This window comes from Lepisosteus oculatus, chromosome 4, assembly GCF_040954835.1.
Source record: "Lepisosteus oculatus isolate fLepOcu1 chromosome 4, fLepOcu1.hap2, whole genome shotgun sequence".
NCBI lineage: Eukaryota > Metazoa > Chordata > Actinopteri > Semionotiformes > Lepisosteidae > Lepisosteus > Lepisosteus oculatus.
The window spans coordinates 12,713,916-12,741,316 of record NC_090699.1 but is presented as its reverse complement, the minus strand read 5'-3'; the positions used below and the strand labels follow the sequence as shown (position 1 = coordinate 12,741,316).

General features: G+C 57.4%; 2 protein-coding genes across 2 annotated transcripts in view; one reads left to right on the top strand and one right to left on the bottom strand.

Moving 5' to 3' along the window:
- The window catches only part of rpgrip1 (RPGR interacting protein 1), a 28,728-nt gene extending 25,301 nt beyond the window's left edge, over positions 1 to 3,427 (top strand). The window contains 3 exon segments of the mRNA XM_069188267.1: positions 134 to 218; positions 1,461 to 1,591; positions 3,091 to 3,427. Coding sequence (XP_069044368.1) covers positions 134 to 218; positions 1,461 to 1,591; positions 3,091 to 3,263 — 389 coding nt within the window. The 3' untranslated portion in view covers positions 3,264 to 3,427.
- Positions 3,428 to 4,551: 1,124 nt separating this feature from the next.
- supt16h (SPT16 homolog, facilitates chromatin remodeling subunit) lies at positions 4,552 to 25,810 on the bottom strand. Its single transcript, XM_069188705.1, has 25 exons — positions 25,282 to 25,810; positions 22,237 to 22,329; positions 20,944 to 21,114; positions 20,183 to 20,335; positions 19,718 to 19,864; positions 18,650 to 18,801; positions 18,349 to 18,521; positions 17,946 to 18,036; positions 17,452 to 17,525; positions 16,688 to 16,800; positions 16,542 to 16,607; positions 16,366 to 16,458; positions 15,526 to 15,641; positions 14,146 to 14,299; positions 13,597 to 13,724; positions 12,093 to 12,355; positions 11,888 to 12,006; positions 11,677 to 11,802; positions 10,807 to 10,919; positions 10,623 to 10,698; positions 9,291 to 9,460; positions 9,071 to 9,200; positions 7,088 to 7,217; positions 6,690 to 6,764; positions 4,552 to 5,550 (listed from the first exon to the last, which is right to left on the bottom strand). Exons 1-25 carry the CDS (start codon positions 25,345 to 25,347, stop codon positions 5,444 to 5,446), a joined length of 3,099 nt encoding a protein of 1,032 aa, XP_069044806.1. The 5' UTR covers positions 25,348 to 25,810; the 3' UTR covers positions 4,552 to 5,443.
- Between the last annotated feature and the right edge of the window lie 1,591 nt (positions 25,811 to 27,401).

The window sequence follows — 27,401 nt, the reverse complement described above, 5'->3', positions numbered from 1 at the left end:
GTGTCGCCAAAGCAAATAAAAATAATAAAATTAACATGGAACAAAACAAAAATAGAAGTAAAATAAAATCTACAGACATGTTACAGACATTTACAACAAAGACATATTATATAATATTGTCTCTCTCTCTCAGTGATCTATGTTGACCATGTGCAGGACGCAGCCCTCAGACAGTACCTCTACACCATGCTGGAGGGAACTGACCCCAACCAGGGCAGGTGAGGAGGGGGGAGGGAGAGGAGCAGGACGAGAGAGAGACACAGACGCTGGGGCCACAGCTCCTGTCCCCAGGCTAAGGAAACTCAATCTCTACACTTGCTCACATGGAGGAGACTGACCCAGCTGTTCAGGCAGACCGGAACGGGGCCTTGACAAAGATGCAGAGGCCACCCGTGGAAACTATAGCGAAGTGCATTTGAATTAGAAGGCACTTCTTTACACAGAGGGTGGTGGGGGTGGGGAACAAGCTGCCCAGCCCTGTTGTTGAAGCCGATACCCTGGCTCCTCTCCAGACACAGCTGGGTGAGCTCCTCCAGTCGGGACAGGAGGCTCTTCTGTACACAGAGGGTGGTGGGGGTGGGGAACAAGCTGCCCAGCCCTGTTGTTGAAGCCGATACCCTGGCTCCTCTCCAGACACAGCTGAGCTAACCCTAACCTTATCTCAAAGGTGTCCTTCAGACACACGACATCGTTTTCTCACGGGGGAGAAGGAGAGCTTGTGGGCAGGCCCCTCCGCCACACCCACCTTCCAGCCAATCGTCTTCCGATATGTCACAGCCAGCCCCGCCCTGTGTCAGAGGGCAAGTGCTGATTGGAGGGCAGGGGAGTGCCTGCGAGCTCCCACACACACACACACCCTGGACAGGACACCAGCCCCTCACAGGACACACACACACACCCTGGACAGGACACCAGCCCCTCATAGGACACACACACACCCTGGACAGGACACCAGCCCATCACAGGACACACACACACCCTGGACAGGACACCAGCCCCTCATAGGACACACACACCCTGGACAGGACACCAGCCCCTCACAGGACACACACACACACCCCCTGGACAGGACACCGGCCCCTCACAGGACACACACACACACACCCTGGACAGGACACCGGCCCCTCACAGGACACACACACACACACCCTGGACAGGACACCGGCCCCTCACAGGACACACACACACACACCCTGGACAGGACACCGGCCCCTCACAGGACACACACACACCCTGGACAGGACACCGGCCCCTCACAGGACACACACACACACACCCTGGACAGGACACCGGCCCCTTACAGGACACACACAAACATAAATACACTTCGATATGGGTAATGATCACTTGACACTATCAGCAGAGGGACAAACCAATCAGCAAGTACAGTGACTCATCCTCTGTGAGCTCTGACCAATAGCGTCTGCCTATCTGTGCCCCGCCCCTTCCTGATCACACAGGTTAAAGTTCACAGTGGTGAGCGAGCCAATGGATGAACAGGAGGAGGAGTGTGTGGATGTTGGCCACGCCCACCTCAACCTGCAGGAAGTGCTGCTGACAGGAAGTGATGTTGTGGAGAGGCAGATCGACAGTAAGGATCTCCTTCTCTTTACTGTTCTTTCATCTGTCTCTCTAGTTTCCATCACATGTGCACTGATGATTGAGTGAATCAGTATAGTATGAACCCCTCTCTCTCAGTGCAGTGTTAATGTACTGGAGTGTCCAGTCAGTGTGTCTGTATGAACCCCTCTCTCTCAGTGCAGTGTTAATGTACTGGAGTGTCCAGTCAGTCAGTGTGTCTGTATGAACCCCTCTCTCCCAGTGCAGTGTTAATGTACTGGAGTGTCCAGTCAGTGTGTCTGTATGAACCCCTCTCTCTCAGTGCAGTGTTAATGTACTGGAGTGTCCAGTCAGTCAGTGTGTCTGTATGAACCCCTCTCTCTCAGTGCAGTGTTAATGTACTGGAGTGTCCAGTCAGTCAGTGTGTCTGTATGAACCCCTCTCTCTCAGTGCAGTGTTAATGTACTGGAGTGTCCAGTCAGTCAGTGTGTCTGTATGAACCCCTCTCTCTCAGTGCAGTGTTAATGGACTGGAGTGTCCAGTCAGTCAGTGTGTCTGTATGAACCCCTCTCTCTCAGTGCAGTGTTAATGTACTGGAGTGTCCAGTCAGTCAGTGTGTCTGTATGAACCCCTCTCTCTCAGTGCAGTGTTAATGTACTGGAGTGTCCAGTCAGTCAGTGTGTCTGTATGAACCCCTCTCTCTCAGTGCAGTGTTAATGTACTGGAGTGTCCAGTCAGTCAGTGTGTCTGTATGAACCCCTCTCTCTCAGTGCAGTGTTAATGTACTGGAGTGTCCAGTCAGTCAGTGTGTCTGTATGAACCCCTCTCTCTCAGTGCAGTGTTAATGTACTGGAGTGTCCAGTCAGTCAGTGTGTCTGTATGAACCCCTCTCTCTCAGTGCAGTGTTAATGTACTGGAGTGTCCAGTCAGTCAGTGTGTCTGTATGAACCCCTCTCTCTCAGTGCAGTGTTAATGTACTGGAGTGTCCAGTCAGTGTGTCTGTATGAACCCCTCTCTCTCAGTGCAGTGTTAATGTACTGGAGTGTCCAGTCAGTCAGTGTGTCTGTATGAACCCCTCTCTCTCAGTGCAGTGTTAATGTACTAGAGTGTCCAGTCAGTCAGTGTGTCTGTATGAACCCCTCTCTCTCAGTGCAGTGTTAATGTACTAGAGTGTCCAGTCAGTCAGTGTGTCTGTATGAACCCCTCTCTCTCAGTGCAGTGTTAATGTACTGGAGTGTCCAGTCAGTCAGTGTGTCTGTATGAACCCCTCTCTCTCAGTGCAGTGTTAATGTACTGGAGTGTCCAGTCAGTGTGTCTGTATGAACCCCTCTCTCTCAGTGCAGTGTTAATGTACTGGAGTGTCCAGTCAGTCAGTGTGTCTGTATGAACCCCTCTCTCTCAGTGCAGTGTTAATGTACTGGAGTGTCCAGTCAGTGTGTCTGTATGAACCCCTCTCTCTCAGTGCAGTGTTAATGTACTGGAGTGTCCAGTCAGTCAGTGTGTCTGTATTAACCCCTCTCTCTCTCTCAGTTGTCAGTGTGGATGAGCAGAAGGAGGTTGTGGGGAAGCTGAAGGTGTCACTGGAAGCAGCACAGACTCTGACTGGGATATACTGGGAGTACAAGAAGCAGGGAGAGGCAGAGGAGGAAGAGGAGGAATTTGAAAATGGCAGAGCAGAAGAAGATGGGAAGGAAGACTTTTAACGACAGTGGGGGCAGTGTGCCTGGACCCGGGTGCCGAGCTGCAGGAGAGCGCCCTCTGCTGGCTCTGGGCTTCCCTTGTCCAACCCCAAGCACCGACAACCTCCACACACTGGCGGCAGCAGGAGAGAGGCGTCTGCACCGTTTCTCAGAGTACATAAGCAATAATAATAATAATAATAATAATAATAAAAAATAACAACAAGAACTTACACTTCTACAGCTCCTTCCTGGACCCTCCTCTTGCAGCGCTGTCCAGTACTGGGGACCCCCTCCACCCCCCCAGTGTGATGATGCTCCAGCTCTCAGTGGGGAGGAGAGCAGAGTGATGAGGCCAGTTCAGAGAGGGGGGTGATCAGGAGGCCATGACTGGTAAAGACCAAGGGGAGTCTGTCCAGGACACTGGGGTCACACCCCTACTCTTTCTGAGAGACACCCGCTGAACTTCTGTGGGTTGTTTTCTGTTGTGGCTGTTTGTGAGCTGCAGGGTACAACAGGGTCAGCACCTTGACCACCAGACCAGCTGGCCTCCCGGTACAACAGGGTCGGCACCTTGACCTCTAGACCAGCTGGCCTCCCGGTACAACAGGGTCGGCACCTTGACCACCAGACCAGCTGGCCTCCCGGTACAACAGGGTCGGCACCTTGACCTCTAGACCAGCTGGCCTCCCGGTACAACAGGGTCGGCACCTTGACCACCAGACCAGCTGGCCTCCCGGTACAACAGGGTCAGCACCTTGACCACCAGACCAGCTGGCCTCCCGGTACAACAGGGTCAGCACCTTGACCACCAGACCAGCTGGCCTCCCGGTACAACAGGGTCAGCACCTTGACCACCAGACCAGCTGGCCTCCCGGTACAACAGGGTCAGCACCTTGACCACTAGACCAGCTGGCCTCCTGGTACAACAGGGTCAGCACCTTGACCACCAGACCAGCTGGACTCCTGGTACAACAGGGTCAGCACCTTGACCACCAGACCAGCTGGCCTCCTGGTACAACAGGGTCGACACCTTGACCACCAGACCAGCTGACCGGCTCTGAACGCATTATCTCCTGCGCTCAGGTGTTGCTCTAAAGACAGCTGTGAACGGACTTCATGACGGTGAGCGGCTTTTATCGAAACAGATTTCGAAATTCAAAGCGTCTGGTGTCAAAATGCCAACATGCAGCCGGAGCCCTGCTTTCCGAGAGCTTGTGTTGGGGGGCCGAGGGGCCGCCACCAGCCCTCCTCCGCGCGACGCGCCGATCCGGGGTCACCCCGCCGCGGAGACAGACCGGACGACGCCTGCTTCACTTTTAGACTTTTATTTTTCTCTTTTTATTACAAAAAACAAAACCAAAAAAAAAAACCACCCAGCAGGAGGTTAGAATTAACAACAAGTCTACCAAACGAGGTTAAAGAGCAAGAGAGGGATGGGAGAGGAGAGAGGAGAGAGGGGACTCGAGGAGACGGGAGGGGAGAGACAGGAGTGACGGGAGAGGAGAGAGAGAGAGAACAGGGCAGAGATGATGCGAGGAGACGGGAGGGGAGAGGAGAGGGAGGAGACAGGAGTGACGGGAGAGGAGAGAGCTGGAACATCGTGATCACGAAGCCGGAGGGATGGGAGCGAGACTCTCGGGGAGCAGGGAGCAGGCCTCCTGGAGCCGAGGAGAGGAGCGGGAGAGACGCGGGGCACCGGCACCCCCAGGCAGCCCCCCCTCACACTCCTCTCCCCCCCCGTCCCGAGCAGAGGGAGGGCCGGCGCGGCTCCAGAAGACCAGCAGACCCGCTGCCCCGAACCGCGGGAGAGAGATCGGACCACCCCCCCATCCCACCCCACCCCAGCGAAAGAACACGCAGTGGGGCCTTCGCCCGGGGCTCGGCTCAGGCGACCTCGCTCTCTCGCTCCGTCTCTCTGGGCGCAGCGCGGACGGGAATGAACAGGGAAACGCGAGACGGGCTGGAATGCGGGGGGGGGGGGTTCGTCCGCGTGCGCGGGGCGGGGGGTCTGCACGCCTCTCTCTCTCTCTCTCGTACCCGCGCCGGAGGTCATCGCCACGGCCACGAGCTTCAATGTCGTCGGATGCTGCCGGACCGGTCGCAGGGAGGAGCTGCTGCGAGGGCAAGCCAGTCTGTGGGTCTCTGTACAGGAGCGTCACGGCGGGGCAGGGGGGCCGGGGGGCCGGGGGGCCGGGCCTCTCCTAATGTTTCTTCTTCCTCTTGCTGCTGGGGGGCGGAGCTGCCGACCTGCCTTTCCTCTTCCTGGAGGCGGACTCATCGACTTCCTCATAGTGACTCTCTCTGTCCGCTGAGAGAGAGAGAGACATACAGAGAGGGGTTCATACAGACACACTGACTGACTGGACACTCCAGTACATTAACACTGCACTGAGAGAGAGGGGTTCATACAGACACACTGACTGACTGGACACTCCAGTACATTAACACTGCACTGAGAGAGAGGGGTTCATACAGACACACTGACTGACTGGACACTCCAGTACATTAACACTGCACTGAGAGAGAGGGGTTCATACAGACACACTGACTGACTGGACACTCCAGTACATTAACACTGCACTGAGAGAGAGGGGTTCATACAGACACACTGACTGACTGGACACTCCAGTCCATTAACACTGCACTGAGAGAGAGGGGTTCATACAGACACACTGACTGACTGGACACTCCAGTACATGAACACTGCACTGAGAGAGAGGGGTTCATACAGACACACTGACTGACTGGACACTCCAGTACATGAACACTGCACTGAGAGAGAGGGGTTCATACAGACACACTGACTGACTGGACACTCCAGTCCATTAACACTGCACTGAGAGAGAGGGGTTCATACACACACACACTGACTGACTGGACACTCCAGTCCATGAACACTGCACTGAGAGAGAGGGGTTCATACAGACACACTGACTGACTGGACACTCCAGTACATGAACACTGCACAGAGAGAGAGGGGTTCATACAGACACACTGACTGACTGGACACTCCAGTACATGAACACTGCACAGAGAGAGAGGGGTTCATACAGACACACTGACTGACTGGACACTCCAGTACATGAACACTGCACAGAGAGAGAGGGGTTCATACAGACACACTGACTGACTGGACACTCCAGTACATGAACACTGCACAGAGAGAGAGGGGTTCATACAGACACACTGACTGACTGGACACTCCAGTACATGAACACTGCACTGAGAGAGAGGGGTTCATACAGACACACTGACTGACTGGACACTCCAGTACATGAACACTGCACTGAGAGAGAGGGGTTCATACAGACACACTGACTGACTGGACACTCCAGTACATGAACACTGCACTGAGAGAGAGGGGTTCATACAGACACACTGACTGACTGGACACTCCAGTACATTAACACTGCACTGAGAGAGAGGGGTTCATACAGACACACTGACCTTTCCTGGCCTCCTCCTCCAGCTCGTCCCAGTCCTTCCCACTCTCCTCGTCGCTGCCCAGTGACGCGCTGTAATCTGGGGAGACAGGGGGGTGAGAGCCGGTGAGACTGGGAGACTCAGACTTGGACCTCAAGAGCAAGGGAGGGAGGGACAGAGAGAGAGTCTGTCTCCCTATAATGCTCCTTCTGTCTACAGTAGATGTCAATATTTTATATGTCTTTGCTGTAAATGTCTGTAATATGTCTGTAGATGTTATTTTACTTTTATTTTTTGTTTTGTTTCGTGTTAATTTCATTATTTTATGTGCTTTGACAACACTGATTGTACCCATCGGTCATGCTAATAAAGCACCTTGAATTGAACTGAACCGAACTGAGAGAGAGAGACAGCGGCCGTACCAGACTCCTCGGTCTCGGAGGAGTAGTCTTCGTCGCTGTCTTCCTCCTCCTCCTCGTCCTCCTCGGCGGAGGGGTTGAAGGTCTCGTCCTCGATCTCGGACTCGGAGTCTCCCTGCTCGGCCCCGCTGCCCTGGGAGACCGGACAGAGGGGTCAGGCCCCGGCGCGAATCGCACCCCTTCGATCCGGGTCCAGGGCGATGCGTCTTCCAGCACCGCGCAATGCCGCCTTCCGGGCGAGACGTTCCACCCGGCGGTCAGGAAAGACCCCCGGGCGTTTCTGGAGAGGAGTGGGGAGCTATATCCCAGTGCCCCCCCCACCCTCTCCTCTACCGTGGTCTCCGGAGCGTCCCGCCCCTCATGACGGGCTCGCCCTGGCCCGGCGATGGACTGGCGTCCCACCCAGAGGGTACCCTGCCTCAGCGCCACACCGCCTGACCTGACACAGGATGACCTGACCTGACACAGCGCACTGCAGCGATGCCGCAGGGAAGAGCCACGTCCCCGGCGGAGAGGGCGGCGCCCGGCTCGCTCACTGCCCCGGCTCCTGGATGGCACCAGGGCCAACTCTCAGTGGAGGGGGGCGAGATACACCCCCTCCCCCCGCCGCTGCCCTCGGCCTTTTCTACAGCCCGCTGTACAGGAGGTTCGAAGGGGCAAAGTGGTGGCTGTGGCTGGGGGGTTGCCGGTTCAAATCCAGGCGGCCGGCAGAGGAATCCTACTCCGCTAGGCCCCTGAGCGAGGCCCTGAACCCCAGCTGCTCCAGGGGTGCTGTATAAATGGCCGACCCTGCACTCTGACCCCCAGCTTCTCTCCCTGTCTGTGTGTCTCATGAAGAGCAAGCTGGGGTCTGTGAAGAGACACATTCCTGATGGAAGAGATTGTACAGAGACAGGAAAGAGATCTGATCTTGATTGTACAGGGCCAGGAAAGAGATCTGATCTTGATTGTACAGGGACAGGAAAGAGATCTGATCTTGATTGTACAGGGACAGGAAAAAGATCTGATCTGATCTTGATTGTACAGGGCCAGGAAAGAGATCTGATCTTGATTGTACAGGGCCAGGAAAGAGATCTGATCTTGATTGTACAGGGACAGGAAAGAGATCTGATCTTGATCGTACAGGGACAGGAAAGAGATCTGATCTTGATTGTACAGGGACAGGAAAAAGATCTGATCTGATCTTGATTGTACAGGGCCAGGAAAGAGACCTGATCTTGATTGTACAGGGCCAGGAAAGAGATCTGATCTTGATTGTACAGGGCCAGGAAAGAGATCTGATCTTGATTGTACAGGGCCAGGAAAGAGATCTGATCTTGATTGTACAGGGACAGGAAAAAGATCTGATCTGATCTTGATTGTACAGGGCCAGGAAAGAGACCTGATCTTGATTGTACAGGGCCAGGAAAGAGATCTGATCTTGATTGTACAGGGCCAGGAAAGAGATCTGATCTTGATCGTACAGGGCCAGGAAAGAGATCTGATCTTGATCGTACAGGGACAGTAAAGAGATCTGATCTTGATTGTACAGGGCCAGGAAAGAGACCTGATCTTGATTGTACAGGGCCAGGAAAGAGATCTGATCTTGATTGTACAGGGCCAGGAAAGAGATCTGATCTGGTCTTATTTGGGGGGCTGCTGGAGCCCCAAGTCCGCAGGCCGGTGATGACGTCTCGGGAACCCAGTGACGTCACAGCCTCGCGAAACGGTCCGGAGTCCCGAACGCAGCCCACGGGCGGGCGAGAGCTCGGGAGGACCGGGGTGCGGCTCACTCGTCCCCAGGAGGACAGACAGTCCCCCGCAGGGGGCGCCGGTCCGCAGTCACGCGGGCGGGAGGTGCAGAGCCCGCAGGGGCGCGGGACGCCCCAGCCTGCTCGATGACACCGTCACAGGGCGCCCCGCTGCCTCGCTCGGGACCGCGGCTGGCGGCGTGACCACTCTCACGGCGGTGCCGACCGTCTCGGACAGCGGGGGGGGCGGGGGTACCTCACTCTCGGGGTCCAGGAAGGACCAGCCGCCCTGCTCGAAGAAGCCCTCGGGGTCGTCCACGATGGTCTTCATGATCTTGGTCCAGTTGAGGGACTGGACGCCCTCCGTGTACTTGATGTCGCAAGAGCTGGGGGACAGAGGGGGGGGGGGTTGTTAACGTCAGCCGAGGGGCTCAGGGACCCTGGAGACTCGGGGGGGGGGCTCTGGCGGGCCGTACTTGAGCCACTCCTTGATGGGGTCCAGCGAGTTGACCGGTACGGCGTTGATCATGGTGACCTTGCGGTTGTAGTCCTTGTACACGATCACGATGTCGAAGTTCTTCAGGTGGAACTGGACTCGCTCGAAGTGGACCAGCTCCACCTCGTCCAGAGTGACCACGAAGGGAGGCTGAGAGACACAGAGAGAGAGGGGTTCATACAGACACCCTGACTGACTGGACACTCCAGTACATTAACACTGCACTGAGAGAGAGGGGTTCATACAGACACACTGACTGACTGGACACTCCAGTACATTAACACTGCACTGAGAGAGAGGGGTTCATACAGACACACTGACTGACTGGACACTCCAGTACATTAACACTGCACTGAGAGAGAGGGGTTCATACAGACACACTGACTGACTGGACACTCCAGTACATTAACACTGCACTGAGAGAGAGGGGTTCATACAGACACCCTGACTGACTGGACACTCCAGTACATTAACACTGCACTGAGAGAGAGGGGTTCATACAGACACACTGACTGACTGGACACTCCAGTACATTAACACTGCACTGAGAGAGAGGGGTTCATACAGACACACTGACTGACTGGACACTCCAGTACATTAACACTGCACTGAGAGAGAGGGGTTCATACAGACACACTGACAGACTGGACACTCCAGTACATTAACACTGCACTGAGAGAGAGGGGTTCATACAGACACACTGACTGACTGGACACTCCAGTACATTAACACTGCACTGAGAGAGAGGGGTTCATACAGACACACTGACCGACTGGACACTCCAGTACATGAACACTGCACTGAGAGAGAGGGGTTCATACAGACACACTAACTGACTGGACACTCCAGTACATTAACACTGCAGAGAGAGAGAGGGGTTCATACAGACACACTGACTGACTGGACACTCCAGTACATTAACACTGCACTGAGAGAGAGGGGTTCATACAGACACACTGACTGACTGGACACTCCAGTACATTAACACTGCACTGAGAGAGAGGGGTTCATACAGACACACTGACTGACTGGACACTCCAGTACATTAACACTGCACTGAGAGAGAGGGGTTCATACAGACACACTGACTGGACACTCCAGTACATTAACACTGCACTGAGAGAGAGGGGTTCATACAGACACACTGACTGACTGGACACTCCAGTACATTAACACTGCACTGAGAGAGAGGGGTTCATACAGACACACTGACTGACTGGACACTCCAGTACATTAACACTGCACTGAGAGAGAGGGGTTCATACAGACACACTGACTGGACACTCTAGTACATTAACATTTTCACACTCACCCACTCCGTCACATTACACAGCGCGCTGCTGGTGGGCTGCAGTAGACACGTACTCCGATAGGGGGCGCCATTGAACCTGCAGGATAGGGAACTCTGGGTGAGACTCCCGTGCGGTTTCTCTCCTGTCCCATCTCGCCCCCCCTGCCCTCCCCCGTTACCCGAACCCCAGACTCTGCTCTCTCACCCCAGGTCCCTGAAAGGCACTTCGAACTCCAGCTCCTCTCTGGTCAGCGTCTCCACCTTCTCGATGAAGTTCTTGAAGGCTGACTTCAGCTTGTGTCTCATCTCTCGCTCCATCTGCACAGAGGGAGAGACGTCCCGTCAGAGCGACTGGGACACAGAGCAGCAGACAGGCAGTGTGTGTGTGTGTGTGTGAGAGAGAGAGAGAGAGAGAGAGAGAGAGAGAGAGAGAGAGAGGGAGAGAGAGAGAGAGAGGGAGAGGGAGAGGGAGAGGGAGAGGGAGAGGGAGGAGAGAGAGCAGCAGACAGGCAGTGCGTGTGTGTGTGTAGAGAGAGACGGAGAGCAGCAGACAGGCAGTGCGCGTGTGTGTGTAGAGACAGAGAGCAGCAGACAGGCAGTGTGTGTGTGTAGAGAGAGAGAGCAGCAGACAGGCAGTGCGTGTGTGCGTGTAGAGAGAGAGAGACAGAGAGAGAGAGAGAGCAGCAGACAGGCAGTGCGTGTGTGCGTGTAGAGAGAGAGAGCAGCAGACAGGCAGTGCGTGTGTGCGTGTAGAGAGAGAGAGAGAGAGACAGAGAGCAGCAGACAGGCAGTGTGTGTGTGTGGAGAGAGAGAGAGCAGCAGACAGGCAGTGTGTGTGTGTGTGTAGAGAGACAGAGAGCAGCAGACAGGCAGTGTGTGTGTGTAGAGAGACAGAGAGCAGCAGACAGGCAGTGTGTGTGTGTAGAGAGACAGAGAGCAGCAGACAGGCAGTGTGTGTGTGTAGAGAGACAGAGAGCAGCAGACAGGCAGTGTGTGTGTGTAGAGAGACAGAGAGCAGCAGACAGGCAGTGTGTGTGTAGAGAGACAGAGCCACAGACGGCTCCAGGGCGCCCACCTGCTCAGCGTACAGGTCGTCGCGGTCGTGCATGTGCTGGTGCTTGCCCAGGTCCGTGGTGATCTCGCCCACTTCCGTGTAGAACTGCACGTCCGTGTGCCTCTTCTTCCCGAACATGATGGCGTTCTGGGAGGGACGGGACAGGAGCGAGAGTGAGGGGGGGGCAGTGCACTGTGGGAGCCGCGCCGAGACGGGCCGGGCCGGGTCAGACCTTGAGGTGGAAGTGCAGGACGATGATCATCTCCCCGTCGCAGGGCTGGAAGATGGCGTGCTTGATGTTGTTGTACAGGATGTCCACCTTGTCGCCGCGCACCGACGTGAACCGGAAACCTGCGTGTGCAAACACGTCACGAGGGCTCGCTCTCGGCCCCGTGCCCGCCCCCCCCCTCTCTCCGGGCCAGGGTCCGAGCTCTCACCGTTCGTGTGGGCCTCCAGGGAGCCCTGCATCCTCTTCTGCGCGATGTTGGGCCGGATGTAGAGGTCCTTGAGCTTGGGGTTGCTGCGGTTCAGGTTGATGACCAGCGAGTCCTGCTTGACGATGCCCTCCTTCTCCTTCTCCTCCGCCTCCCGCGTCTTGTAGCGCTTCTGCACCTCCTTGATGATGCGGAAGGCGTTCTGCAGGTTGGTGGAGGGCACCGCGGGGTCGCCCGGCGCCTTCAGGTTCGAGGCGCGGTACGTGCTGCGGGCGGAGGGGGAGAGGGGTTCAGTCTCTCCGGGTCAAATCGTGCCCCCACAATGACAGTGACCCGCCTCGGGGATCTGTCCTACTGAGGGATCCGGTACAGAGGCTCGCCTCGGGGATCTGTCCTACTGAGGGATCCGGTACAGAGAGTCACGTCGGGGATCTGTCCTACTGAGGGATCCGGTACAGAGGCGCGCCTCGGGGATCGGTCCTACTGAGGGATCCGGTACAGAGAGTCATGTCGGGGATCTGTCCTACTGAGGGATCCGGTACAGAGGCTCGCCTCTGGGATCTGTCCTACTGAGGGATCCGGTACAGAGGCTCGCCTCTGGGATCTGTCCTACTGAGGGATCCGGTACAGAGACCCGCCTCTGGGATCTGTCCTACTGAGGGATCCGGTACAGAGGCTCGCCTCGAGGATCTGTCCTACTGAGGGATCCGGTAATGAGAGTCACGTTGGGGATCTGTCCTACTGAGGGATCCAGTACAGAGGCTCACCTCGGGGATCTGTCCTACTGAGGGATCCAGTACAGAGAGTCACGTTGGGGATCTGTCCTACTGAGGGATCCGGTACAAAGAGTCACGTTGGGGATCTGTCCTACTGAGGGATCCTGTACAGAGGCTTGCCTCGGGGATCTGTCTTACTGAAGGATCCGGTACAGAGAGTCACGTTGGGGATCTGTCCTACTGAGGGATCCGGTACAGAGGCCCGCCTCTGGGATCTGTCCTACTGAGGGATCTGGTACAGAGAGTCACGTTGGGGATCTGTCCTACTGAGGGATCCGGTACAGAGGCCCGCCTCGGGGATCTGTCCTACTGAGGGATCCGGTACAGAGAGTCACGTTGGGGATCTGTCCTACTGAGGGATCCGGTACAGAGGCTCACCTCGGGGATCTGTCCTACTGAGGGATCCAGTACAGAGAGTCACGTTGGGGATCTGTCCTACTGAGGGATCCGGTACAAAGAGTCACGTTGGGGATCTGTCCTACTGAGGGATCCGGTACAGAGGCTCGCCTCGGGGATTTGTCTTACTGAAGGATCCGGTACAGAGAGTCACGTTGGGGATCTGTCCTACTGAGGGATCCGGTACAGAGGCCCGCCTCGGGGATCTGTCCTACCGAGGGATCCAGTACAGAGAGTCACGTTGGGGATCTGTCCTACTGAGGGATCCGGTACAGAGACCTGCACCAAAGCTTATGTGAATGGAAAACGCAGACACACGAAGACGGGGGTCTCACATCTCCTTGACGAAGGTGGCCTCAGGGTTTGGAAAAATATTGCCCTCATGTCGCCCCAGAGAGCTGCCTGGGCAGTAGAAATTGATCCTCAGGTAGGTGTAGTCTCCTTCCACTGACATACTGATATTCTGATAAAGAGAGAGAGGGGTCAATACAGACACACTGAATGACTGGACACTCCAGTACATTAACACTGCACTGAGAGAGAGGGGTTCATACAGACACACTGACTGACTGGACACTCCAGTACATTAACACTGCACTGAGAGAGAGGGGTTCATACAGACACACTGACTGACTGGACACTCCAGTACATTAACACTGCACTGAGAGAGAGGGGTTCATACAGACACACTGACTGACTGGACACTCCAGTACATTAACACTGCACTGAGAGAGAGGGGTTCATACAGACACACTGACTGGACACTCCAGTACATTAACACTGCACTGAGAGAGAGGGGTTCATACAGACACACTGACTGACTGGACACTCCAGTACATTAACACTGCACTGAGAGAGGAGGAGGAGTGTGTACAGCAGGGTACCTTGATGGTGGCGATGTGAAAGGGCGTGGCGATGCCAAACACGGGCATGATGACCGTCTCGTACTTCTTGTCGATGAAGATCTTCATCTCCCTGATCTCCCGCTCCTTCGGCATCTGGGAGGCGTTCTTGTAGGACACGTTGGACTTCCTGGCCCTGGGGAGGGAGCGGGACACACAGGCCGGCTGACTGACTGGACGTTTGGGACGACAGCGCTCACCGCTCTGGGCACGACCTTGGACGCCAACTCTGGTCAAGCCCTGGCCCCAGGGAACCCCAGTCTGGTTTCCTTCTCCTCTGCACCCCTCCATCACCAGAGCCTGCAGACTAACCCAGCTGGCAGTTCCTTACTCCCTCTGTCAGGGCACTGGACACGCCCACAGTGGGAGGGCCATGATAAGACACACCCCCAAAACAGGGCGCAACATGATTGGACAAGCCCACAGTGGGAGGGCCATGATAAGACACACCCCCAAACCAGGGCACAAAACGATTGAACATGCCCACAGTGGGAGGGCCATGATAAGACACACCCCCAAACCAGGGCGCGACATGATTGGACAAGCCCACAGTGGGAGGGCCATGATAAGACACACACCCAAACCAGGGCGCGACATGATTGGACAAGCCCACAGTGGGAGGGCCATGATAAGACACACACCCAAACCAGGGCGCGACATGATTGGACATGCCCACAGTGGGAGGGCCATGATAAGACACACCCCCAAAACAGGGCGCGACATGATTGGACAAGCCCACAGTGGGAGGGCCATGATAAGACACACCCCCAAACCAGGGCGCAAAATGATTGGACATGCCCACAGTGGGAGGGCCATGATAAGACACACCCCCAAACCAGGGCGCTTCGAGTGGAGTGTCCAGAAAAGCGCTATCAGTGTAAGCAAGTATTATTATTATTATACAACACCCCACTGCAGGGACACGCCGCGTGTGCACACACCCACAGTGGGAGTGCTATCATACAACACCCCACTGCAGGGACACGCCGCGTGTGCACACACCCACAGTGGGAGTGCTATTATGTGGGAGTGGGAGGGACACGCCGCGTGTGCACACACCCACAGTGGGAGTGCTATTATGTGGGAGTGGGAGGGACACGCCGCGTGTGCACACACCCACAGTGGGAGTGCTATTATGTGGGAGTGGGAGGGACACGACGCGTGTGCACACACCCACAGTTTGGCCACACACCACCGGACCCGGAGAGTTCTGGGCCGACGCTGGAACGGGACCCTGCCCGGTGGCGGTCCATTTGGGCCCGTTCCACTGAACCCTGAGGTCACGACCCTCTGCCCCACCGAGGGAACTCACGCCAACCAGCCACCGCGACCCTTCACCCTTCACCCTTCACCCTCTCTCACTTCTGTATCTGCTGCTCCCCCTTCTGCTCCGTCAGCCGCCGGCGCGCCTCCTCGTTCATCTGATTGGCCAGCTCCTTCTGGTGGGCCCGCCTCTTCTCCTCCGCCGTCATCTCGTTCTGGCCAATCAGAGAGCGCGAGTCAGGAGAGCGCGAGAGGGGCGCACGGACAGACAGGGCAGGGGAGACAGACACACGGAGATAGAGAGAGAGGGGGACAGGGGACGGAGACAGACAGGAACCCTGGTCCTCTCTGTGAGCAGACAGACAGACAGGTACAGACACAGACAGGTACCCTGGTCCTCTCTGTGAGCAGACAGACAGACAGGTACAGACACAGACAGGTACCCTGGTCCTCTCTGTGAGCAGACAGACAGACAGGTACAGACACAGACAGGTACCCTGGTCCTCTCTGTGAGCAGACAGACAGACATGTACAGACACAGAGAGAGAGAGACAGACAGGTACCCTGGTCCTCTCTGTGAGCAGACAGACAGACATGTACAGACACAGAGAGAGAGAGACAGACAGGTACCCTGGTCCTCTCTGTGAGCAGACAGACAGACATGTACAAACACAGAGAGAGAGAGACAGACAGGTACCCTGGTCCTCTCTGTGAGCAGACAGACAGACATGTACAGACACAGAGAGAGAGACAGACAGGTACCCTGGTCCTCTCTGTGAGCAGACAGACAGACATGTACAGACACAGAGAGAGAGACAGACAGGTACCCTGGTCTTCTCTGTGAGCAGACAGACAAGTACAGATACAGAGAGACAGACAGACACCCTGGTCCTCTCCGTGAGCAGACAGACAGGTACAGAGACACAGACAGACAGGTACCCTGGTCCTCTCTGTGAGCAGTGTGGCTCGGGCTCCCTTCCCCAGCAGATCCTCCGCGTCATCGGCCTCTTCCTCGTCCTCCTCTTCCTCGTTCTGGGGGGGGAACGGAGAGGGACAGTGAGAGTGGCTGAGGGGCCCGGCGCCCCCCCGCCCCCTCGGTGCGGACGCCCCCTCACCTTCAGGAAGATGCCCACGTTCTTGATCTTCTTCTTGACGGGAGTCAGGATGGTGGCAGGGTCCTCCTGCGCAGCAGCAGAGAGCAGCGTGAGAGCTCGATCACCCCCCGACCCCTGACCCCCGACCCCTGACCCCAGAGACTCACCTCATTGACCTGCACGGTGTCCCCGATGAACAGGGCGTATTTTTTCAGCTCCTCCTTCTTTGCCTCCTTGTTGATGAGGTCGGCGAACCCCAGGCTGACACTGAACACCATTCCTGGACATCAAGAGCAACACTGAACACCCTCCCTGGACAGCAAGAGCGACGCTGTTCCCGACACCGAACGCCCTCCCTGGACAGCAAGAGGGACGCTGTTCCCGACACCGAACGCCCTCCCTGGACAGCAAGAGGGACGCTGTTCCCGACACCGAACGCCCTCCCTGGACAGCAAGAGGGACGCTGTTCCCGACACCGAACGCCCTCCCTGGACAGCAAGAGGGACGCTGTTCCCGACACCGAACGCCCTCCCTGGACAGCAAGAGGGACGCTGTTCCCGACACCGAACGCCCTCCCTGGACAGCAAGAGCGACGCTGTTCCCGACACCGAACGCCCTCCCTGGACAGCAAGAGCGACGCTGTTCCAGACACCGAACGCCCTCCCTGGACAGCAAGAGCGACGCTGTTCCAGACACCGAACGCCCTCCCTGGACAGCAAGAGCGACGCTGTTCCCGACACTGAACGCCCTCCCTGGACAGCAAGAGCGACGCTGTTCCCGACACTGAACGCCCTCAGTATCGTACAGAACAGTATCGTTGGACACGAACGATCATGAACATGTCCACCTCTGTGGCCCAGAGTGACCCCAACTGGACGATATATTGAACCCCTTGACCTCGACCGGACGATGGCGCACGGCTCTCTCTCACCTTTCTTCAGTTTGTACTGGTTCTTGGCGTTCAGCACCAGCGACCCCTCCCGGAACTCGATCCCCATCGCGAACCTGCCACGCAGAGGCACCAGAGGTCAGGGGTCAGGGGTCACACACACACAGATGATCAGAGAGACCCAGCTCTCAGAGGACACACACACACACAGATGATCAGAGAGACCCAGCTCTCAGAGGACACACACACACACAGATGATCAGAGAGACCCAGCTCTCAGAGGACACACACACACACAGATGATCAGAGAGACCCAGCTCTCAGAGGAGACAGACACACACAGATGATCAGAGAGACCCAGCTCTAGAGGAAACACACACACACACAGATGATCAGAGAGACCCAGCTCTCAGAGGAGACAGACACACACAGATGATCAGAGAGACCCAGCTCTCAGAGGAGACAGACACACACACACACACGTCAGCAGGGGCCGTGATGAAATGAGCCTCAGTGGCGCCCCCCTGTGGACTGACCCCAGGTTCTTCGTCAGCTTGGCAGCCAGGTCGGGCTTCTCCTTCTTCACGAAGTCCACCACGGTGCTGTAGACATCGCAGAGCTTCGCCCCTGGGGGAGAGAGACAGATTCACGCCCCGTGTCAGACAGGTCACAGGCCGGACCAGTCCTTCGCCACATCCTGGCCCCGAGTCATTCCTGACTGTTAACTGATCCCAGGGCGTTCTCCAGCTTGTCTGTACCCCACCCCTACCACCCTCTGTGTACAGAAGAGCCTCCTGTCCTGACTGGAGGAGTTCACCCAGCTGTGTCCTGAGAGAAGCCAGGGTATCGGCTTCAACAACATGGCCGGGCGGCTTGTTCCCCACCCCCACCACCCTCTGTGTAAAGTGCCTGTCCCCGCCATGCCAGATGGCCCCTCACCGTGCTTGAGCTCCTTCAGCAGCTGCTCCTCCACCTGCAGCAGGAAGTTGTAGTTGTCCTGCATGTCCTGGGGTGGGTCCACCATGAGCGTGCGCACCAGGTTCGAGCAGTACGACTTGTAGCGGATGCCCATGGCGCAAGTGATGGCGTCAAAGTGCATGTAGGACTTCTCGCTGTGAGGGGGAGAGAGAGAGAGAGAGGCCTTCACTCTGACCGCCCTAACCCCAGGTCGCCGTGTCCGGGCTGCTCTGGGGTCGCCGACCCCAGGTCGCCGTGTCCGGGCCGCGCTGCGGTCGCTGACCTGACCACGCTGAACTTGAGGCTGTAGTTGCCGCCGCTCTGGATGATCGGGGGGTAGCACATCTCCACGGTGGAGGGGTCGGCTCCCGCCAGGTACTTCTTCTCCTCGATGGCCTTTTCCACCGACTCCGCCAGCTTGCTGTGGCGCACTTTCTGTGGAGACGAGGGCCCAGGACAGGGGGGCTCGGTAAAGAGTGGGGGTGTACAGCACGAGTCCCTCGCACGAGTCGCCTGTGGAAGTGACGGGTGACTCTCCACCCGCCCCCACCACTCGCACGAGTCGCCCTTCACACCGGCAGAAGACTCTCTAACCGCCCTGTCCCTCGCACGAGTCGCCCGTCACACCGACGGATTACTCTCTAACCGCCCAGTCCCTCGCACGAGTCACCCGTCACACCGACGGATTACTCTCTAACCGCCCAGTCCCTCGCACGAGTTACCCGTCACACCGACGGATTACTCTCTAACCGCCCTGTCCCTCGCACGGGTCGCCCGTCACACCGACGGATTACTCTCTAACCGCCCAGTCCCTCGCACGAGTCGCCCGTCACACCGCCAGATTACTCTCTAACCGCCCTGGCCCTCGCACGAGTCGCCCGTCACACCGACGGATTACTCTCTAACCGCCCAGTCCCTCGCACGAGTCACCCGTCACACCGACGGATTACTCTCTAACCGCCCTGTCCCTCGCACGAGTCACCCGTCACACCGACGGATTACTCTCTAACCGCCCTGTCCCTCGCACGAGTCGCCCGTCACACCGACGGATTACTCTCTAACCGCCCAGTCCCTCGCACGAGTCGCCCGTCACACCGACGGATTACTCTCTAACCGCCCTGGCCCTCGCACGGGTCGCCCGTCACACCGACGGATTACTCTCTAACCGCCCAGTCCCTCGCACGAGTCGCCCGTCACACCACCAGATTACTCTCTAACCGCCCTGGCCCTCGCACGGGTCACCTGTCGAGGTGATACCGCTCCTGTCCCTCACACGAGTTGCACGTCACAGTGACGGGCGACTCTAGTGGCCAGGTACAGTAGTCTGTCCGAAGAGAACAGGAGCCCTGACCTCATCGGCGTCCACAATCTCCATGACTCTCTCCTTGAAGAACTTGGTGAAGACCTCGCTGGTCACAGCCGCCGCCTTCCTCATCAGCGCCAACTCCCCGTCCTCCTTCACTGCCACGGTATAGGCCACAGCCGCACTGATGTCCACCTGGAGAGAGAGGGACAGGACAGGGGTCAGTGCACTGATGTCCACCTGGAGAGAGAGGGACAGGACGGGGGTCAGTGCACTGATGTCCACCTGGAGAGAGAGGGACAGGACAGGGGTCAGTGCACTGACTGACTGGCCACAGACGCACTGATGTCCACCTGGAGAGAGAGGGACAGGACAGGGGTCAGTGCACGGATGTCCACCTGGAGAGAGAGGGACAGGAATCAAGCTGTCCGCCTGGTGAGACCGGAGGTTGGGCTTCAGTGTGGACAGTATGACAGGGCGTGGACAGGAAGAGAGAAGGCCCGGACTCCTCACCTTCTCCAGCCCCTCTGCGGCCAGCGTGTCGCTCCAGCTCTTCATGTACTCCCCCGGGAACTTGTCCTTCACAAACACCCCGATCGTCTTGCCCTCCCTGCTGCCCCGGATCGCCTCCACCATCTTCTCGAAGTTCGCCTTGTTACTCTCGTTCTGCAGGAGGACAGAGAGGTCAGTGGGACTGACTGGACACTCCAGTACATTAACACTGCACTGAGAGAGAGGGGTTCATACAGACACACTGACTGACTGGACACTCCAGTCCATTAACACTGCACTGAGAGAGAGGGGTTCATACAGACACACTGACTGACTGGACACTCCAGTACATTAACACTGCACTGAGAGAGAGGGGTTCATACAGACACACTGACTGACTGGACACTCCAGTACATTAACACTGCACTGAGAGAGAGGGGTTCATACAGACACACTGACTGACTGGACACTCCAGTACATGAACACTGCACTGAGAGAGAGGGGTTCATACAGACACACTGACTGGACACTCCAGTACAGTAACACTGCACTGAGAGAGAGGGGTTCATACAGACACACTGACTGACTGGACACTCCAGTACATTAACACTGCACTGAGAGAGAGGGGTTCATACAGACACACTGACTGACTGGACACTCCAGTACATTAACACTGCACTGAGAGAGAGGGGTTCATACAGACACACTGACTGACTGGACACTCCAGTACAGTAACACTGCACTGAGAGAGACCAGTGAAGGGAGAGGAGGTTCTCTCTGACCTTCTCTCTGACGAGCAGGGTGATGGGAGGCAGGCCGTTGGCGTTCTCATTGCCCTTGGTGACTGCGATCTGTTTGAGGAACTCCACCTTCTTCTTGCTGGCCAGGAAGAGGATCTTCGACTCGCAGAAGACCATTATGGTGTCCGTCAGCTCATAGCCGAACAGCCAGGTCTGGGACAGAGAGACGGACGGTTAGCATACAGTCACACCGAGACACAGCGCCCCCAGCAGGTCAGAGGGAGCGCTCCCGTCAGTCACACTGGGAGACACAGCACCCCCCACAGGTCAGAGGGAGCGCTCCGGTCAGTCACACCGAGACACAGCGCCTCCCGCAGGTCAGAGGGAGCGCTCCCGTCAGTCACACTGGGAGACACAGCACCCCCCGCAGGTCAGAGGGAGCGCTCCTGTCAGTCACACTGGGAGACACAGCGCCCCCCGCAGGTCAGAGGGAGCGGCGCTCCGGTCAGTCACACTGGGAGACACAGCGCCCCCCGCAGGTCAGAGGGAGCGCTCCCGTCAGTCACACTGAGACACAGCGCCCCCCGCAGGTCAGAGGGAGCGCTCCCGTCAGTCACACTGGGAGACACAGCGCCCCCCGCAGGTCAGAGGGAGCGCTCCTGTCAGTCACACCGAGACACAGCGCCCCCCGCAGGTCAGAGGGAGCGCTCCCGTCAGTCACACTGGGAGACACAGCACCCCCCGCAGGTCAGAGGGAGCGCTCCTGTCAGTCACACAGAGACACAGCGCCCCCCGCAGGTCAGAGGGAGCGGCGCTCCGGTCAGTCACACTGGGAGACACAGCGCCTCCCGCAGGTCAGAGGGAGCGCTCCCGTCAGTCACACCGGGAGACACAGCGCCCCCCGCAGGTCAGAGGGAGCGCTCCCGTCAGTCACACTGAGACACAGCGCCCCCCGCAGGGCAGAGGGAGCGCTCCCGTCAGTCACACTGAGACACAGCGCCCCCCGCAGGTCAGAGGGAGCGCTCCCGTCAGTCACACTGAGACACAGCGCCCCCCGCAGGTCAGAGGGAGCGCTCCCATCAGTCACACTGAGACACAGCGCCCCCCGCGGGTCAGAGGGAGCGCTCCCGTCAGTCACACTGAGACACAGCGCCCCCCGCAGGTCAGAGGGAGCGCTCCCGTCAGTCACACTGGGAGACACAGCGCCCCCCGCGGGTCAGAGGGAGTGCTCCCGTCAGTCACACTGAGACACAGCGCCCCCCGCAGGTCAGAGGGAGCGCTCCGGTCAGTCACACCGGGAGACAGCGCCCCCCGCAGGTCAGAGGGTGCCATTACCTGCAGTGCTGTGGACTTGGCGTAGACGATCTCCTCGTCCACTCCCACTGCGACCACGATGGCGTCCACCTTGCCGAATTCCTCCTCTCCTTTCTGCGACAGAGGGGGAGACCGAGAGAGCCCGTCAAAGACGCCGACACGCAGCAGAAGACACCCGTCCACCAGCGCCCTGGTACCGACCCGAGAGGGGTCCAAACGCATGATGAGCGCGGCGCCGTTATCCACCTGCGCACACAGAGACGATTCCACACGAAACAGGCCGGGCCCTGGGCTGCTGTCTGTGTGGATTCTGCACGGTCTCCCTGTGGTGGTGTGGGTTTCCTCCCACCGTCCCAAGAATCACCATCAAACACTCTCAGCGCCCCCTGTGCTGGACGGACCCGTTATTATAACTGCTAATACTTGCTTACACTTATATAGCGCCTTTCTGGACACTCCACTCCCAGCGCTGTCCAGTACTGGGGACCCCCTCCACCCCCCCAGTGTGATGATGCTCCAGCTCTCAGTGGGGAGGAGAGCAGAGTGATGAGGCCAGTTCAGAGAGGGGGGTGATCAGGAGGCCATGACTGGTAAAGACCAGGGGGAGTCTGTCCAGGACACTGGGGTCACACCCCTACTCTTTCTGAGAGACACCCTGGGGTGACTGACCGCAGAGAGGCAGGACCTCCGTTTCACGTCTCATCTGAAGGACGGCACCTTGTTTACAGTCTAGTGTCCCCGTCACTGTCCTGGGGCGTTAGGACCCCCACAGAGCGCAGGGTGAGCGCCCCCTGCTGGCCCCACTCACACCTCTCCCAGGTACTGGCCCGGCTCACCCTGAGCCCCAGTGGGCTGTGTGTGAGCTGCAGGGTGAGATGGCTCCTGGCCATATGCTGTGTTGTTGTTATCTGTTATTGCCTAAAGTCAACACCCAGGTGGGGAAACACACTGGCGGTGGTGGAGGGGACCCCCATTACCTGTACAGTGCTGTACAAATTCTGGGAAAAGCATGTGTGTCCTGTGAGGGGCTGGTGTGCTGTCCAGGGGGTGTGTGTGTGTGTGTGTGTGTCCTGTGAGGGGCTGGTGTGCTGTCCAGGGGGTGTGTGGTGTGTGTGTGTGTGTGTGTGTGTCCTGTGAGGGGCCGGTGTCCTGTCCAGGGTGTGTGTGTGTGTGTGTGTGTCCTGTGAGGGGCCGGTGTCCTGTCCAGGGTGTGTGTGTGTGTGTGTGTGTCCTGTGATGGGCTGGTGTCCTGTCCAGGGTGTGTGTGTGTGTCCTGTGATGGGCTGGTGTCCTGTCCAGGGTGTCTGTGTGTGTCCTGTGAGGGGCTGGTGTCCTGTCCAGGGTGTCTGTGTGTCCTGTGAGGGGCTGGTGTCCTGTCCAGGGTGTGTGTGTGTGTCCTGTGAGGGGCTGGTGTCCTGTCCAGGGTGTGTGTGTGTGTCCTGTGAGGGGCTGGTGTCCTGTCCAGGGTGTGTGTGTGTGTCCTGTGAGGGGCTGGTGTCCTGTCCAGGGTGTGTGTGTGTGTCCTGTGAGGGGCTGGTGTCCTGTCCAGGGTGTGTGTGTGTCCTGTGAGGGGCTGGTGTCCTGTCCAGGGTGTGTGTGTGTGTCCTGTGAGGGGCTGGTGTCCTGTCCAGGGTGTGTGTGTGTGTCCTGTGAGGGGCTGGTGTCCTGTCCAGGGTGTCTGTGTGTGTCCTGTGAGGGGCTGGTGTCCTGTCCAGGGTGTGTGTGTGTGTCCTGTGAGGGGCTGGTGTCCTGTCCAGGGTGTCTGTGTGTGTACCCTGCCTTGCTCCTGTGTTCCTGCTGTGACAGACTCCAGCTCCTCCTGTATCTCTGTGCCGTGTGGGTGGATGGGTCACTAGTGCAACAGTGCAGCACGGGACACCGGTGCCGATGCAGGACCCGGTTCTGGAAAAGCCCGGCGGGCCAGTCACGTGCACGTGCGCTCCCACACCCGTGTCCACGGCGCGCGTAAACCACAAACCCGTGTCCACAAACCCCGCACCCGAGCCGGCCCTGGGGGCAGAGCTCAGTCACCTGACAGCCCGGGGAAGAAGCCGTCTCTGGGGCTGGGCGCCTTTCTGCTCCCGTTAGTGAGAAGCGAGAACCCGGGAAGACGGTTCTCCTGAGCCGTGACTCCCGGGCCTCCCCGAGGCAGCGAGTTGTTAAAATGCCCACGAACAGCGGGCAAGCTGTACCTTCACGCGTACAACACAACACAACACAACACAACAACACAGCAGGGACTGTGGCCCGAATCGTGCTTCCCTAACAACGAGCACAGCAGCTGAGCGCCTTCGCGGGCCGGTGCTGGGTCCCCTCCGTGGGTCCAAGCTGCGTCTCTGAACAGACATTTCCACGGAGCCCAAAACGTGTTGTCAAAGTCTCTTCTGTGAACGCAGCCTCGGCGTGGCTGGGGGGGGGTGATCAAATCGACAGCTTCTTCTCCTTTTTTTTTTAAATCGAAAACCCCTCAGACCCCGATTTGTTTCCAAGCTGTTGTTTTTGCTGTTGTTTCTTTTGCACCAACTGTGCGTTGCATCCACGGGTTTCTCGAGTGGGGCACGGCGATGGCGTGCTCAGCAGGGCAGGGAAACGCCGAATTTAAAGTTTTCCACCGCGACTTCGAAAGACACAGCCGGTGCTATCAGACCTCCTCACGAGTTTAAGGGGTTGTATTTCGTTTCTTACACCGCCGGGAAGAGCTGCGCTGCGCTCCGGCGACGGACGAGGCGACGGGGGGAAACGGCGTGATGCGCACAAGGTGCTACGACTACAGACACAGAAAAGGCTCAAAATCGACAGAAACTGCGATGAAACTTGACCGTATTCTGACAAAACACGGGACGTCAAGCCTCTCCTGGGCTCGATACCTCCCAATAGTTACAAAAGACCCAAACCCGCGACAGCAGGCCCCGCACACGCAGAGACATTTGACCGAAACCCCACTCTTTCTCTCTCGCAGTTAACAAAACGGGAGGAAAAACAAAAACCCTCGATTGCCCGTCGGCCAAGTGCCGGGGCTCATCGCCCGATCCGCGCTGGAAAGTTCGGGTTTCGTTTCGCTTTTACCTTCCAGTTGCCGTACAGCCGCTTGATCCGGCGGTAGTACGCCTCCTTGTCCAGGTTGACCGCCATCTTCGTGCGGCCGCGTCTCTCACTCGAGCCCGCGGCTTCGCTCCGGCACTGCCCGCCCCGGATATACACACACTACCCCCACCGCGGCCTGCACACCGGGGCTCCGCTCGCCAACCACCGCAATCGCAGCGCTGCGTTTTTCTTCAAAAACAAACAAAAAATAAATATCTTTTTTTTTAAAAAAAAAAACCCCAAAAACAAACCCCAGAACAAAACAAAACGGGGGTGTTTTGTTTTATTGGTGTGTATGGTTTGGAAACGGTACCCCCCGCTGTACCACGGGCACGCTCCCCGTCTTTATCCAAATTAATAAAATAATGAAGAGAATAAAATCGACATCAACGCGTCTAAAAAAAAAAAAAAAGCGAGCCGGGCCTCCTGCTCAATGCGCTGTATTTACATAAACAGCGGGCTGGCTGTTTAAAGCGACACACACACGCGAGTCGGGGGCAGACGCTGCCTCACGCACATCTTTATGAAAATGAACACCGCTCCCTCTCCCCGCCTCTCCCCTCCCCTCGGTCCCCGCCGCGCAGGCCTGAGCGCGGCCCTTTGTTTTAACCTTTTTTTTGTTTTGTTTTTTGTAATGATTCTGACCAGCCGGCCGCCCGGACCAGGGTCGGCCGGATTGTCACGGACGTCTCTCGCTGTCGTGTTTCGCGCTGAAAACACAGCGTCTCCCCCGCTTTCCGTGCGTGGGGGAGAAACGGGACCCCCTCTTCCTCCCTCCGCTACCCGGGGCCAGGGGGGGGGGTCTCTCTCGCTGCTCCCGAGGGAAGGGCGGGAGGGGTGGCGTGATTCCCATCGCGAGTGGGGTGAGTGGGTGTGGGGGGGACGGAGGACGGGTGTCCACCATGCCACGGTCACGGTCACGGCCACGGCAATGGCGAGAGCGCCTCCCTCTCACTCTCAGTGGAGGGGCGACCGTCTCCCGTTCATCCCTCTCTCGGACTCGGGTGGACAAGCACGGTGGGAAGGGGTCTCCGAGGGAGAGGCGGGCCGTGGGCGCTCTGGGGGTTTCGGGGTGTGTGGGAGAGAGGGGCCCTCCTGTCGGTGTTCCTCTGCTCGCAGGGAGAGCGAGTGACAGCGACACTGACAGACACGGGCCGGGCCTCTGCTCTTCCGCTCCCTCGCTCCTGCTCCACGGGCGGCCGTGAGGCTCGCGGGGCGGGGCGACGCGGCGGCGCGCGCCCGTGCGCCACCTTCCCGCGCGAAACCCGAGAACACCCGGCCCCGCTTTTCCCGCGCTCTGCTGGCGAGGGCGTGCTCGTGCGCGCTAGGCGCGCTCCCCCCACCTCCGAGCCCAAGAGCGTCACTTCCGACACCAGAGCGACGCAGCGCTCAGTGTACACAATACTCTACTGAAGATATTCTGCACTCCACTACTTGTGCACAATACTCTACTGAAGATGTACTGCACTCCACTACTTGTGCACAATACTCTACTGAAGATGTACTGCACTCCACTACTTGTGCACAATACTCTACTGAAGATGTACTGCACTCCACTAACGGTACACAATACTGTACTGAAGATATTCTGCACTCCACTACTTGTGCACAATACTCTACTGAAGATGTACTGTACTCCACTAACGGTACACAATACTCTACTGAAGATATTCTGCACTCCACTACTTGTGCACAATACTCTACTGAAGATGTACTGTACTCCACTAACGGTACACAATACTCTACTGAAGATATTCTGCACTCCACTACTTGTGCACAATACTCTACTGAAGATGTACTGCACTCCACTAACGGTACACAATACTCTACTGAAGATGTACTGTACTCCACTAATGGTACACAATACTCTACTGAAGATATTCTGCACTCCGCTCACAGTACACTATACTCCATTAAAATATCCAATATCCCATTCCTGACACACTGTACTCCGCCAGTACACTATACTCTGTTTATACTATATTCCATTACTGATGCACTGTTCTCCATTATATTCCATTATGTATACTCTGAAAACCCTGCTCACTCACACCACACACACTCGCACACACTGGAGAGCCCCGGGAGAAGAGGCAGGCGTG

Excerpts from the sequence above, each read along its gene's own strand:
- supt16h (XM_069188705.1), bottom strand. The coding sequence starts at position 25,347 with ATGGCGGTCAACCTGGACAAGGAGGCGTACTACCGCCGGATCAAGCGG. Across the intron at positions 14,300-15,525 it reads GGGGAGCAGCAGATACAGAA|GGCCAGGAAGTCCAACGTGT; the intron begins GTGAGAGAGGGT and ends CTCCCTCCCCAG. Across the intron at positions 12,356-13,596 it reads GCCACCTTCGTCAAGGAGAT|CACGTACCGCGCCTCGAACC; the intron begins GTGAGACCCCCG and ends CTCCGCCCGCAG.